The 14673-nt window shown below is 39.4% G+C and overlaps 3 protein-coding genes across 4 annotated transcripts; 2 read left to right on the plus strand and 1 right to left on the minus strand.

Annotated features, from left to right (window-relative positions):
- Positions 1–438: 438 nt before the first annotated feature.
- Positions 439–3469, plus strand: LOC140774231 (FCS-Like Zinc finger 8-like). The gene is made up of 3 exons (XM_073117138.1): positions 439–1226; positions 1340–2326; positions 2974–3469. Exons 2-3 carry the CDS (start codon positions 1476–1478, stop codon positions 3062–3064), a joined length of 942 nt encoding a protein of 313 aa, XP_072973239.1. The 5' UTR covers positions 439–1226; positions 1340–1475; the 3' UTR covers positions 3065–3469.
- A 274-nt stretch (positions 3470–3743) lies between these two features.
- On the minus strand, positions 3744–8065 carry LOC140774926 (F-box/kelch-repeat protein SKIP30). Of its 2 annotated transcripts, none has more exons than XM_073118112.1 (2): positions 7894–8065; positions 3744–5131 (listed from the first exon to the last, which is right to left on the minus strand). In XM_073118112.1, exon 2 carries the CDS (start codon positions 5066–5068, stop codon positions 4025–4027), a length of 1044 nt encoding a protein of 347 aa, XP_072974213.1. In that variant the 5' UTR covers positions 5069–5131; positions 7894–8065; the 3' UTR covers positions 3744–4024. The 2 variants fall into 2 exon arrangements, with proteins under 2 accessions (XP_072974213.1, XP_072974214.1); XM_073118113.1 differs by lacking the exon at positions 7894–8065 and adding an exon at positions 7594–7617.
- Positions 8066–10029: 1964 nt separating this feature from the next.
- On the plus strand, positions 10030–12895 carry LOC140774648 (FCS-Like Zinc finger 13-like). The gene is made up of 2 exons (XM_073117724.1): positions 10030–10492; positions 12366–12895. Exons 1-2 carry the CDS (start codon positions 10107–10109, stop codon positions 12490–12492), a joined length of 513 nt encoding a protein of 170 aa, XP_072973825.1. The 5' UTR covers positions 10030–10106; the 3' UTR covers positions 12493–12895.
- Positions 12896–14673: the final 1778 nt, after the last annotated feature.

Genomic DNA, 14673 nt, shown 5'->3' on the forward strand with positions numbered 1-14673 from the left:
GGAAGTGGGCCCGTACGAATCTGCAGGGAAGTCCGTGAACGAGAGACGGACGAGTCGAGTTGAGTTGATGAACAGTGATGGGTCATCGTGACTCGTGTTAAAGATTAAACTCACCACCAATGTTAAGTGTAGTAGAGTGAGGGATGGGATGGGATGGAACCGTTGGGACTTGGGAGTGCTTCCAATTAATCCGGTTCCCACACCGCAACTTAACGGGAAGCCGAAACAGACCCCGCACTGACCGCCACATTAATCGTATCGTGCCGTCATCTCGTCGCGTTGCGCTCAACTCCCCCCGTAAAGTTACCGCCACCCTCTTAACTCCGTACCTCGCGCTCACGAGTCACGCCTACTGAGAACTAGGAACTGGGATCTATTTACTTGTTTGATTCACTGCCGCGAGTGATTGTACCGCTGAGAGCATGGGCTTTTGGGGCCCATGGGCCTAAACCTCTCGCCTCTCTGCGGAGCAAACGACTAACGGAAGTCCCCCGCTCTCTTTCTTTCTCTCTCTCTTAGTTTCTTTTCATATCTTGCAGACTTGCTCCTTAAATCGCCTTCAGAGCTGCATCAATGCGAGTCCATTAGAGAGGCAACAGGGCTGAGCCGTTCTCTATGCACTGCGTAGAATTGCAGAGAGAAAGAGAGAGAGAAGGGTCGCTTTATGAGTTGGGTGTTTGGGTAGAGGAGGAAGGAAGAGGAAAGGAGCAATTTTTATGGGGTTTTAACTTCTGTATTATCGTTTCGTGATCTGGGTCTCCCTGGTTTTCTTACATAGTTTAATCTTTTTTGTTTCTCCCTTTCTTAGGTTGTTTTTGGATAGGAAGTGCGTTAGTTTTATCAATAATCGATCCCTATATATGAGTAAAAATGCCCTCTTGAATGCGTCGCTGAGAAGAACCAGACGCTGTTGATATCAAGAAATCCTTTTCTTTAGTTTTGTCTACTTGACAAAGTCTACTTTTTTTGGTCGATTTGTAGTACATTGAAAGGAACAAAAAAATTTAATCTCATTTTATTAAGCTTATTCTGAAGTATCTTGGTGTTTTTGTTTTTTGACTTCTGGATCATTTGAAGTGGTTGTAGCATTTGGGTTTTATTTGTTATGGAGAGTGTCTAACACTGTTAAAGGTAGTATTTGTGTGTGTGTGTGTGTGTGTGTCTAAGACTGAGAAAGTTTGACCAAACACAAAGAGATCATTGAGCAGAACCGCAAGACAGTGCAGGTGATTCGCGTTTCTTCTTTTCTTTTATTAAATTATCGTACCCTTTATTCTTCTAAATTGTTTATGTTATTTGACTGTTCTTTATATATATATATATATATTTCAAATGGTAGGGAACATAAGTTAGGAGGAAAAGAAAAGAAAAGAAAAGGCAAGCTTCTCTTCATTTGTTGCGAGGTTTATAGTTGTTTCTACTTGGAATTTGCATTTGTTGCTCTATTGTTTGTGAGATCAAACACTCAAGATATTATGCTGAGGAAGAAGCCTGAATCAGTTAGCAGCAAACAGAATCTAATCTCTGAGACCACCACCTTCTCACTTGCCAATCTCAACAATAAGCTCACTTCCTCCTCTCTCTTTCTCTCTCCAAAGCTCTTTCTCGGATTCGCCATTACAAAGCGTTCCTTGGATTCCGAGTCTTCCACGAGCCCAACCTCCACACTGGAACTGGAAACCAAGCCCTTCTTCTCTGACAAGACCACAAGATGGTCTACCGCTCCCTCTGTTGTTGATGAGAACAAACGCCCTTGGGAGAATGGAGACTCGAAAGCCATTGGACTTGGCCTTGTTGATGCTCTCAGCAATGATAAGAGTGATGCAAGGACATGGAAACCAGAGAGTAGGATGGTGCTGTTTGGATCACAGCTTAAGATTCAAATACCCCCAGTTCGATCCAACCCCATATCTCCAACTGGGTCTCTGGAATCTCGTCACTCCCCTATAGAATTCGGCATCAAGAACAAGAGTTCTCAACTGGCTTTCTACTCCCCTGCACGCAGATCACCGATGGGGTCTACCAATCTGGACACTGACATGCTATCCTCCTCTCCGCAGCATTTTACCGGGTGCCTCTCGCCGCGAGAGATGGAGCTCTCGGAGGACTACACTTGTGTCATCTCGCATGGTCCGAATCCGAGGACCACCCACATCTTTGATAACTGCATCGTTGAGAGCTGCAGTGATGGATTCATCCCTCTGAGGAAGGACAACCGGTTTTCTCCTGATCATATATCACTGGTGTATGGTCAGGATGATTTCTTGAGCTATTGCCATGCTTGCAAGAAGCATCTTGGCCAGGGGAAGGATATCTTCATGTACAGGTTTGTTAGTCCCAACTCAATTTTATCTTTTCTTCTTTTGTTTCTGCAATGAAATATCTCATCTTGTTTTGAGGTAATATCTAGAAAATCAAATCCTATATATATATACACATAATTTTAAAGGTGAAAATATCCCCTCCAATGTTAAACCACCTGATGGCATATATATATATATATTTAAACTTTCATCAAAATTAATTGGGTGCTAAAAGGTGTTCTCCTGTACTTTATACTTTCACCCTTGTGTTTGCTTTTTTGCATGTAATGTTACTTTTGCCGTTCCAATCTTGTTCTTTAGCATCTACGTCCACTTGATATGGGCGTGCAGTTAGTCTTGGGGGTCTACATACCATGTGATCCATCGTTGTTGGGTCTCCATTTATGCATGCCTTATGGCCGACCCATGACCAGAGCTCTGTTGATGTTCTCCATAGCAGACCCAATGTTTGCTTGCTTCCTTCCTTCCTTCACTTGGATAAGCCATTATATAGCCATGTGACCAACTTCCTCATTTCTTTTACCTCCCTAACCTTTTTGCACCAATGACTGATGTACTCCGATGCCAACTTGTTGCTTCTTGTTAGATTCTAATGAATTACTCTAGCCTTAAGTAAGTTTATGACATCAAAGTTTTGTACAATTTTTAGGGGAGAGAAAGCATTCTGTAGCAGTGAGTGCCGATACCAGGAGATGCTGTTTGATGAAGGGCCAGAGAATTGCTCACTAGACCTTCTGTAGAAGAAGGTGGTTTCATTGGCAATGCTCCACTTGATTGAAAGAAAGGACAAAAGAAATTCTTCAGCAGGCTCAGAAGGGCATTTTCTTTGTTTATTTTTTTTTAAAATTTATTTTTAATGTAAATTGGAGTGGGTTATAATTGTATCTCCTTTCTTTGACTGCTTCTAATGGAGGAGGAGAAAGCTTGTGAGATGAGAGATGTTATTGTAGTTGTAGGGATGTCTGTTAAATTGCTGCCTGGGGTTCTATACATTTTTTGGGGCAGACATGTATGATGAACTTTAGTTCATGCTGTGTTAGGGTGGAAAAACCTGGTCAAGATTACTCTAGTCTTGTTTTATTTACCTCAGGACCCTAAGTAAATAGCATAACCACCACCTCCTTTTGTTCAAAATAATTATACTTTATTTACTACCAAAAACTCACAGCAGAACGTAGTAAGCAGTATATATTTGTAAGGGTAAAGAAGTAGCTCACAGGACAACCCTTCAAGATATCTTGAGCTCAAATATGTTGGCAAGCTAACAGACTGAAAGCAGTACATAAATGTTCTAATCAATATCCCCACAAGGACTTTCTGCAGCTATGACCTTGTTTACCCTTGGAGTACTACAAAGTAAAAGGCTGCAGCTTGTACAATTCACAAGATTACATTGTATCAAAACTACATTGTTCACGATGCGCTCCACATCCAAGAATGAAGATAAAATGTTGCTCATTTGTTAGTTTCCACATTAAAAAGGTATATGATTTGTGTTATAACATTCAGCTACAAGCAACTGATAACTGCCTAAATGGGTAACTGAATGACCTCTACTTCCTCTGGCCTTTCAGACTAACAGCATTTCTTAATAGCTTTTCAAGAGTACAATAGGAAAACAAAACGGCTCAACAACAGACCGTAAATTTTAAAATAAAATAAAAGCTCCCTGTACTCTAGTTTCCAAGTTTGGTACAATCTCAAATCCTTAGCAAAGCACACCCTAGAATGCTTCCACAGCAGCGGGACATGGGTGATCCTGGGCGCCAACTTGGCCTATCGTTCGTCACATTCAGGATATCAACATCGGATAGCTGCTTGATACACTGATTTCTTGGGCCAGGTCCTATAACTCCTCCCACCAAATATATATCATCCCGTACACCAATCATCCCAAAACCGATCCGGCTCTGGAACTCTGATGCAGAGGACACCAATTTATCTGGCACATTCTCCCCCCGCTGCTTCAAGATGCAGCTATTGCTAAGCACGTACAACTCCCCACGAACCATCGCCATAGGACCCTGCAGCCAACCAAAATCCTCAACCACCCATTGCTTTCCACCATCCTCCAATATCTGCACTGTCGACAGCCCCTTGTGCAAGACATGCATCTTCCCCTTAATGACCAACCCAGAGCATGCAGAACTATGGGTCTGCCGGAGATCTGGAAGAGGCTCCCACACATCCATCTCAGGGTCATAGATCTCAGCTTTCGATATAGATTCACGGCAGTTAGTAAAACCCCCTGCAACGATAATTTTGCCTTCTAATGTGCAGCATGCAAACATTGCACGGCGAACAATCATGGGAGCCCGTCGGATCCACTCACGACACAGTGGGTCATATGACCAAACCTCATTGCTGGCAAATATGCCATCATGGTCTCCAGTCAATGGGTCAACTCTGTCACTACCTCCACCGATCACAAATAGCTTTCCTGCAACAGAGGCCACTCCAAAACGAGCAAGATGCCTAATTGGGGATGGCATAACTGGGAGGGTTAGCCAGTGGTCTCTGACAGGATCATAGAGCTGCCAAATATTTTCAGGCTCGAAGGCTAAGACACAGAGCAGTTCTTCTGAAGCACCAATCTCACACCGGGCCTTGCAAAACTCAGGGCTGCGAAGGGTAGCCCTCCATGAATGACAGACTAGATGGAGGTGAGAATGGTCGAAGAAGGGCACCCTTGCAAGGCACTGGATAGCTATTTCATTAGGCAGACCATCAATCAAGCGAGACATAATGCCCTAAGCATTTAGAAAATTCCTCAGGCAAACTGATGCAGCAATGGTGAAATTCACAACCTAAAAAGTCACAGATTGTAGATGCTTGTTAACATAGAATAAACTATAGCAATAAACCAAAGGCAGATCATCTTTAATCAGGCAGAGAAAACAACTAAAACCACCAGATCAACAAATAATGATAAAAAAGTACAAGAAAAGAAACACAACAAGTGGAATCATGTCTAATTGCCAATTCCAATCAAGGAATAATATCTAGCATGGCACAAAGCTTATCCATCTGCATGAACCATTTTAATAGGCTGAGGAATGAGTCAAACACAAGCCCTGCTAAGCAGCAAGGCAACTAGGGCAGATGAGGACTAAGGGTGGGAGGTTAAATAACAGAAAATAGCATCTATTCCAGGTCGGTGTGTCAGGGAGATCTTACCGAAGATTGATTGGACAAAAAAAAAAGGTTGTCAAGAGAGACTAAAGATGGAGAAGAAAGTTGTAAGAGGGCCAAAAGTCCCGAGTTGACTCATTCATTCCTTGAAACTTGACCTATAGAGTTCAGCTTTAGGGGATTGATTCCCTGTGAACCAGCAAGATAAGTGGAAAAATAAAGTTCTAAGGCACTCTGAAAACCATCCAAAGTTTTTATAAACCTTTTGCTTGTTGCAAGACATAAATTATAGAACCGTCAAGAAAGCACTCAACTTGACTTCCAAAAGTAGTAGCCTTGGCAGAAAATGTGGTCTTAATTAGTAAGGATAACACAAGGTTCAGAATTGTAAGTTCAACTTAACCAGAAAGCTGACCAATTATGACATGAACGGGTTTTCTGGTCAAGGTAAAGCAAATAAGTAAACATCATGTGCACATATGCACGAACACAACAGCCACAAAAAGCTCTTTACAAACAAATGCCAAACATCCCAATTATTGAAATATGAATCCTCGGGGTCATAGACAGTATAGTGATCGTTGACTAACTAGCACAGACCCACAGACATGATTTTGACTATAGATGATACGTGTTCCATTCCATGCTCTAACTTCTGACCCAACATTTAGTCTCATACACTCCAGAAGCCACGATGGCACCATCCTTGATTTTGTGTTCTCTCTTATTGACCTTACAAATATTTTCCTAAGAAAAATTACATGCTCCCTTTTTTATCTCAAAAATATGTTATGGAAAACAAGAGCCCATATTCCAATTACATTTACTAAAGTACTTCAAAGGCAGGCATTTCCAATCTTGAGAATCCAGAGTTTAATTCTATGAGATTATGCCCACCATTCAAGAGGAAAGCCAAGAAGGATGATTTCAATTCAACCACAATTTGAACATGTAATGGTTCAATAGTTCAAGCAAGAACATTTGACGGATGGCTACATTTCTAATTTCTTGTGGAGGTCTTAGTGATCTATGAGATAATCTAATCTCTATCCATCAAATAATTTCCTGATATATTTTGACATAACTTTCTTGTGTACAAGTAAATTTTCCTCACAAAAATTCCACCTTAAAAGAAATCTAAATCACATCAATCCACATCATCATGTGAGAGAAGTAGGAGCCTAAACTGGTAATTTAAAAGGATATAAGAGAACAGGGATTCATGACGATGTATAATAATCTCCTAACTATGGGCATGCGCTATTCCCTCAAATTGCAGTTTAATAATAATTGGAAAAGAAAATCATGTATACTCTCACTATTTCCTCACAAGATGGTTTGTTGGAAGATTATGATGGAAAAATATATTCCTCTCTTTTGCCAAACGAAGGCATGCATAATATGCTTATTATGTGCTTTCTTGTAGATTCTCTTTAGGAAAACCAGTGCAATCTGACATCAAGCTTAAGCGAAATCATTAGCTTTGAGCATCTACTGGGTCAACAATGAAGCTTAAAAAAATAAATAAAAGGAGCCATGTGGAAAGCGGAACATTATATGATAACTTTGAAACTGTATCTATTCATTGAAAATGGTTATACAACAAAAGAAAACACTAGAATATCAACAAGAATAATTATTTCTAAAATTTTTGTTAAAGACACTGCTTCCCATTTAGGGAAATAAAAAGGAAAACAAAGTAGAGTGACGGATACTACATAGTCCAAAAACCTAGAGAAGAACATCAAGCCAAGAATTTCATAAATATGTGTGCCAATTAGAAAATCAAAGACAAATTGTTAACTTGAGCACCCCCAAAGATTTCATAAGCATAACATATAAATTAGAGGGAGCAAGAAGCATCAAATCAAACTGACACCTAGTGGCACAGGAACAGAAAAGTTTCCATAAGATCTCTCTCTCTCTCTCTCTCAAGGTTATGATGTTTCTACTCTACAGTTGTTCTTGTTTTACTGAATTGAGAATCATGAGACACAATAGAGATCCAACATCCTAAAATTTCTTCACTAGTTCTCTTTCAATAATGGCAAAGTAAGACATGTAACACATAAACCCTAAAAGATCATCCAATCAAGCGATCAACAAATCTGAACAAAACAATTAATTGCATCAAGACCAAAAGTTTCATGATTGGAGGCATTGCACAAAGGCAAATAAGATCACGCTGCTCTGCAATACAACATCATGGGAGCCGATACTTCCGAACGATGAAGCCCCTTATCGATTTGGGACAAAACCCACCTCTAATTACCCTCTAGAACAAATGGGCACCCGTCAATTTGAGATCTTTATCAAGACATTCCGAAGAAGGAACAAAAATGTATCAAGAAAAACGCGAGATTCTTAAGGAATTGGCTATTATTCCAATTTTTTATGCTCGAACTGGAAAAAATGCGGAGAGGAGAAAAGATTCTACCTTGGGGGAAAGCGGATTATTGTTTCCTGAGGTCCGTGGACTCCTTCGCTATTGGGGCAAGAGAGAGAGAGAGAGAGAGAGAGAGAGAGAGAGAGAGAGAGAGAGAGAGAGAGCTTTCGAACAGCGGCGTGTCCTTTGAGCTCTGGGACGGATATGCGCATATGCGCTTGGATTTGGTGCAAGTAATTGAAGGTTTTCTTCCCCATTTGGGTTTCGAGAGGTCAAACGAGGCCCCAATTAGTACACAGGATGGACGGCTTCGATTTTAGGAGTCGATTGATGGACGGTCTGGATCCCCTCCCTAAAGTCACTTGAGAAGATAGAGGTCGTACTCCAGTGACTCTATGGGCCTATGCTTGGGGGCCCAATTCCCTTAATATTGTTATCTTTTTATCCTTCATTATTTGCAGTATATATATCACCGTGTCACTTTGTTTGGGTTTTGGAATTATAGTTTCAATTTTCATCCAGCTGGTCTGGTCTGGTCTGGGGCCTGAACTCGACCCAACATCTGTGAGGTCCGTCCATAGCCTGTGAGATCGTATCGATCATTTCTTGTGCGAGCTATGTGGGTCACACTTAACACGGTTTAGCCAATCGGGTCTTCCAATCCTATTTGGATTTTGGGCCGACGGCTTATGAGTTATGACTCCCTGATCTCATACAAATTATAATTTCAGTCATATTGTGGCATATTTGAAAACATAGAATAAATATATGTTTCAACTATATCAAAGTACCCACTAAGATCATCTAGACAAGGTCCTTTGCTATTCCCAACAAACTCGGTGGATCTTACACTTGCTATAGAGTTCTTTGATTATGATTACCCACTTTGAGGTGGAAATTAACTCTTTACTCTTAATACATTGTTTGCATGGGGCTATATGGGTTGTGCTTAATATGATCTAGCCCATTGGGCTCATTCTTGGATCCAAAAAACAAAAGCCTTAGGTTCATCCCTATTAGGTTCCCGGATTATAGCTAACAGTGCAGTGGCATTTATTAATATTCTATCTCTACTGAGGTATTTACTCTATTATTTTTGCACCACCGCGGAGTCACCTACTTGAAGGTGGAAATCGACTATCTACTCCTAATGGACATTTTTAAAGGCCCCTACCCAGTGTCCCCCTCATTGAAGATTATAAATTTTTAACTTCATATTACAGTTATTTTACAGTCAAATATATCTATCATGAAGAAGCTAATAACTATACAGGCTGATTAACTAATTTAAATAGTGATATGAGTTATAGATGTACTTGGGAGGGATACCTTGGCATATATCTTGGTCGATGATGTTAGCTACACCCATCAGTTGGTGATGCCATGATTCTCCAAAGTAGTTGAAGCCTGGTACCATCCTTTGATATGTCAATAATATGTTAAGAGGTACATCAAGCTAACTCCTGACATTGCTCCTATGCAGTTACATTTATATTTATATCTATATCTATATCTAATGTGATCAATGCCAGAAATATTTTAAATGATTGCTCTCAAGAGATAATAATGATTAAATTATACCTTAGTAGAAAAGAGAGCAATACTGAATCTATCTTTTCTACTTTATTATTTATTTATTTATTTATTTTCAGACTGAGCGGACCAATAAAAACACACCGATCATACGAACATGCAAAATTATAACAATTTCAAAGGTGCTGATTATAATATTGTCCGACCTGATTTTGGTCCAAACGTAGAGTATGCACTCCTAATAATTGGAACACCTTTTGTATTTGAATCATATCATAGTCAAAATAATACTACCTGTAATAATATTATCTAAATTATCGTATGTTATGTATGATTCACTATGTCTGATAGTTCTAGTAGTACTTATTAAAAGATTAACGATGAAGCCCAATGCCACATGGCGTTAATTTGTTGAGGAGATATGAGTAATATTTTGGCCCATAATTTAAGAGGTGCAAGTGTACTGTGTACGTGGACTTTCCAAAATCCAAATTCCCCCTGTTCCTTTTTATTATTTTTTTTTTATCAAAACCCCTCTATCTAGAACGGAGTCCAACCTTTTATATATATATATATATATCTATAAATATATATTTATTTTAATTCCGTTCCGCAAACTATAAATACACTGCGCGAGATCTTCGCACTTTTCGCTTCTCTTCCTCCTCTAAACCCTCTTCAAATCGCTCTCCTCTCTCCTCCCCTCCCCTCCAAAACCCTAACAGACAACGATGCGTCCCCAGCGAGCCGCCTACCTCTTCCCTTCCTACGACTCCTACGATGTCGACGACGCCGTCCGCAAGCGTTACCGACTCTCCTGCCCACCTCACATCTCTGGCGCCGACGTCGTCACCACCACCGCCGCCCCCGAAAATCGGGCACCGTGCCCCGGCCCAGCCAAGGTATGGCGCCGCATGTGGGGCTTCCCGGCGCAGGAGTCCGCGCCGGAGAATTCGCCGACGCTCGAGCTTGAGCTGCGATGTCCGCCGCTTCTTTGGGTGGAATCGTCGCCGTTGCCGAACGTCTCGATCGGTGATGTTGTGGAACAAAGTGGGGATTTTTTGACGCATTGTTTTTTGTGCAAGAGGCGAATACAGAGCGATCTGTACATGTTTGGGTATGTCATTTCTAATCGCTTCACTTCTTCTTTATATCTTCCTCATTAAATTTGCAGTTTTTATGTAGTGTTGGTGTTGATGTAGATATAATCTGGTCTCTTCCTCGATCTGTACTTTTGGATCAAAGTTTGAATCTTTTTGCTCCATTCCTTCTAATTCGAGAAAAGCTCTCCTTTTTCTTGCTCTTCAGTAATATAATTACAAGCTTGTTGTTTTCAATGCTTACAATGGAATTACCGTTGTTTTAGGAGATCAATGATATCATCATGTTATAAAGGAACAATCTGAAGTGTAAAATCTATATATTGATCAACATATGTTATGTGGTTCCTGTAAGTATGTTTCATGGGATTTTACTTTTTTCCAATGACCAAATTTTATGGTTTCGTACCCGCCTTTCCAAGTTCTAACTCAACACTATATTAGTTTCCCCTGTTATTGATATGATTCATGATTGCATGTTGACCTGAATAATGGAATCACCAGGAAAACAATGTACAAGAACTGTATCTCTCTACAATAATGTTAACGGTACTTGAAAACTGGCCACCCTCTAAGATCTTATTATATAATCCATCATCTTCTATTAATCATGTTTTCTTGCAGCACAAAATTTGCATAGTAGCAAATGCAAGTTCAGAAAGATTTATTTCAGAATTTTAATTAATTAGCAATTTAGCATACCACTCAGATTCATCCTAATCCTGGAATAGCAATGGACTATGTTATAATTAAGTATCTTTTTTATTATTACACTGCATTTTCCTGATCTATAATTATCCTCAACACCTCATTCACTTTAGAGTACAAATGCATCTCATCAACAACAAAATGGTGCTTGGCCATATAAATATTTTTCCCCTGTCATAAAGGCATATGTCTGATCTTTTTTCTTATTTTAATTATTCACAATTGGGGTCAATGTTACACTTCTGTGGAATGATTACCTTAGCATAACTATAGCAATACTTGCAGAGGTCCAATCCAGATTCTTGCAGAAATCAATACATTAGTGATGGATTATATATACTAGTGACAGACATTGGATCCAACAAGTTGAAGTCCTTTGTTATGGAGTCCAGTTAAAATAATGATTTCAAGGTTCAGGAGAATATAAATAAAGCAATCTCTTAATAGCATACACCTTATTATTTAACAGAGTCGGACATTATCTAGCAGTAGTGGTAATTAGTCTGTTGAAGTGGGTTCACAGATAATCTACTGGGGGTATGACAAATTAATACAGAGAATTGCGCAGTTGATACATATAGCACGAGATTTCTGGAGGCAGACATTATGTATGAACTTTCTCATTGAGAGTCCGGGCATGACTTTGATGATGCCATGGCATTGTGGAGTAATTATTTCTCAATGGAAAAGAGTCAAAAGACATTGTCAACAACCTCAATGGCTGTGATTAAAAGGCCTGCAACTGAGAGTTTGGAATTAGAAGATAGGCCGCCTACTGTTCAACGGTGTGATAAGAAAAATTAGTATGATTTCCTTCGACGCAGAGGACAATCTACTTGGCATGTGAGGTGTGATTCAGCTTGCAGCTTTACAGGTCGGTGATCCCATCTAGATTGATAGGATTGGAGGTCCTATTTGGATAAATAGAAATGAAACACTCTACTGTCCTGATCCTGCATGATTCTAATGGTTTGTTTCCACCTCAAAATACCTTCAAAAAGTCATGACCATCATAATTTCGTTGATCCTTGAATTCCTTTTAGGTGCTTTATCAGACAGACTGTTCGATGGGATTGATTATTAACTTGTTATTCCATGCATACACTTAGTGATTTAGCATGCCCCTTTGCAATTGATCTATTTGATAATATGCTAAATGAACTGCTATTTTTCTTATGCAAGGCATTTTCGCACATTCTGCTCCCGTGAATGTAGGCGGTACCAAATGATCTTCGAGGGGATAGAGTTGCTAGATGATAACAAGGAAGCAACTGGTGGTATGCGATCTCGAAATGGTGCACGGTCCTAGCTGCGAGATGATCATTAAGCTTGATCCACTTACTGTGGTGATTTGAGTTGGCACATGAATAGCTTTAACCTGCTAAGCAGCATTCGTGCTCAAACTACAGGGTTATGAATAGTTTCTTTTATGCTTTTGAAGGACAGCTGATTTGAAGTAAAGAAGATTGATTCGGTTCAATTCAATTTGTAACTTCGTTCAAAAGTGCTAGTTTCATGGATGCTAATGATTTTGTACAGATACATATCTGATTCCCCCTTAGGTTCTTCAAAATATTTTCATCTACTGCAGGTGTTGATACTTGACAGAAGCTGCTTGGTAGTTGGTTGTTCGCAAGTATCGAGTGGATATTAACTTTATTTCTTCATCTGCTTGTAGATGAATGAAGGAAGAATAATAAATTAAGAGGATTCATATTGTGGTATAAGGCTAATAAATTAAGATATTCATAATATTTATATTGTGTAAATTATGACCGATTAAGTTAAGCCAAGAAGATAGTGTGTAATAGTTGTAAAATAAAATTACGATTGATAAGTAGTTTTAGAACTATTTAGTTATTTTCTATTCTTTTTTTTCAAAAAAAATAAATATTTATTTTGATTGTTTTTTATCTCTTATTTCAACTATTACCATGGTAACATTTTGTTTCATGTTCTTATTCCAGCATTTATTTTTCTTTCTTCGACCAAACACTATATATAAAATAGAATAAAAATATTTATTTATTCATGAACATGTCCTCATTTTACTTCAATTCTAAGCAAACCAGCAGAGCTGTTTCCCGAGCAACAAGGTTCCATTCCAAAACAATTAACAATTTGGATCTGTGTTTGTTGTTGGCTTCTTCTGTTTGGTTGACCTGACCAAGCTAATAAATAGGAGTGTACGAATCACAGGAAGGAGATAAGAGAAGAAGAGGCCGTGAGCAACACAACACAACACAACACAAAGAGAGAAGAAAACTCTCTTCAGAGTTCTGAGTCTCAGATGTGTAAGTACACGTGAACACGTACGGTTGCAGAAGTGGCATGGTTTTCTGGGTCACAGTGATCTGACTTCGTCCTCACCTCCTCCTATCAGATCCTTCACGCCAAACATCTCAAGCAATAGTTAATATATAAAGATACAATAAGTGAGTGACACACGTGTTCCAGTTCTTCATAGCAAACAGCTAGCAGCGGCAACACCGGGGGCTCCTCAGATCTTATTAATCTCTGCAGGTGTGTGTACTTTCTCTCCTTTCTTTCTTCTTTTCTTCCTTCCTTCCTTCCTTCCTTCAAGAATCTGACAACTTCTACCACACGCAAATCCCGCATTCCCAAGGACAACTTGTTCGTAATTATAATTGACCAAAATAATCTCCCAATAGACGATGGATTCTTAGTGGTATCCAATCATCAAGAGCAGGCTAGATTCATGCAGTTTTTAGTTGCATATCCATATGATTACTGTGGTTGATGTGAAACCAGATTCTTAGGTCCCATACCACTTTGGGCACACAGCAACTTGCCTGGTATTATGACTCTCGTCTACCTATCTTCCTATCAAGGTCAAATCATGCATACTGGCTTTTCTCTCCCATCTTCCGTTTTCGAAGTTGCATTTGGATGTCATTGCCATTAATTTGCTCTCCAAGTCCAACGCTGATTGAGATTATTTCCTCCTCCTCCTCCTCCTCCTCCTCCGGTCTATAATATTTGAATTTGTAGACTATTTATAAGCTGCACAGGATATTGGAGATCGATTTGAAATCTGCACGAATAGTTCTATATATTTAGATTTTTATTTATTTATATTTTATTTTGAACTCTTCAAATAAACTTCAGCTCTCAGTTATGTATTTGTTTTCACTTCCACCCAGATGGAAAGCAAAGCTACTCATCTAATAGTTTCTATGGGACGTCTCCAAAGAGGCTACTCATGCAATAAAAATACTTGACGTGACAAAAGATGAACATGCGCAGAGGACACATGGAGCAAAAAAAAGCAGGTGTAGACAAATCATGACTTTAAAACACACAAGAGTACTGTTCTGTACACAACCCACAGAGAGAAGGATAAGAACAATTCTCAAGGATGTAAGCAAAGCCTACCAAATGTTTAGTTGAATAGTCCATGCAACAACACACACACACACACACACACATATATATATAACAAGGTAAATATATTATTTACTTATGGGCT

This window comes from Typha angustifolia, chromosome 13, assembly GCF_048772165.1.
Source record: "Typha angustifolia cultivar Huaian chromosome 13, ASM4877216v1, whole genome shotgun sequence".
NCBI lineage: Eukaryota > Viridiplantae > Streptophyta > Magnoliopsida > Poales > Typhaceae > Typha > Typha angustifolia.

Coding starts and splice junctions, on each gene's coding strand:
- LOC140774231 (XM_073117138.1), top strand. CDS start 1,476: ATGCTGAGGAAGAAGCCTGAATCAGTTAGCAGCAAACAGAATCTAATC. Junction 2,327..2,973: donor AAGGATATCTTCATGTACAG/GTTTGTTAGTCC, acceptor TACAATTTTTAG/GGGAGAGAAAGCATTCTGTA.
- LOC140774926 (XM_073118112.1), bottom strand. CDS start 5,068: ATGTCTCGCTTGATTGATGGTCTGCCTAATGAAATAGCTATCCAGTGC.
- LOC140774648 (XM_073117724.1), top strand. CDS start 10,107: ATGCGTCCCCAGCGAGCCGCCTACCTCTTCCCTTCCTACGACTCCTAC. Junction 10,493..12,365: donor AGCGATCTGTACATGTTTGG/GTATGTCATTTC, acceptor TTCTTATGCAAG/GCATTTTCGCACATTCTGCT.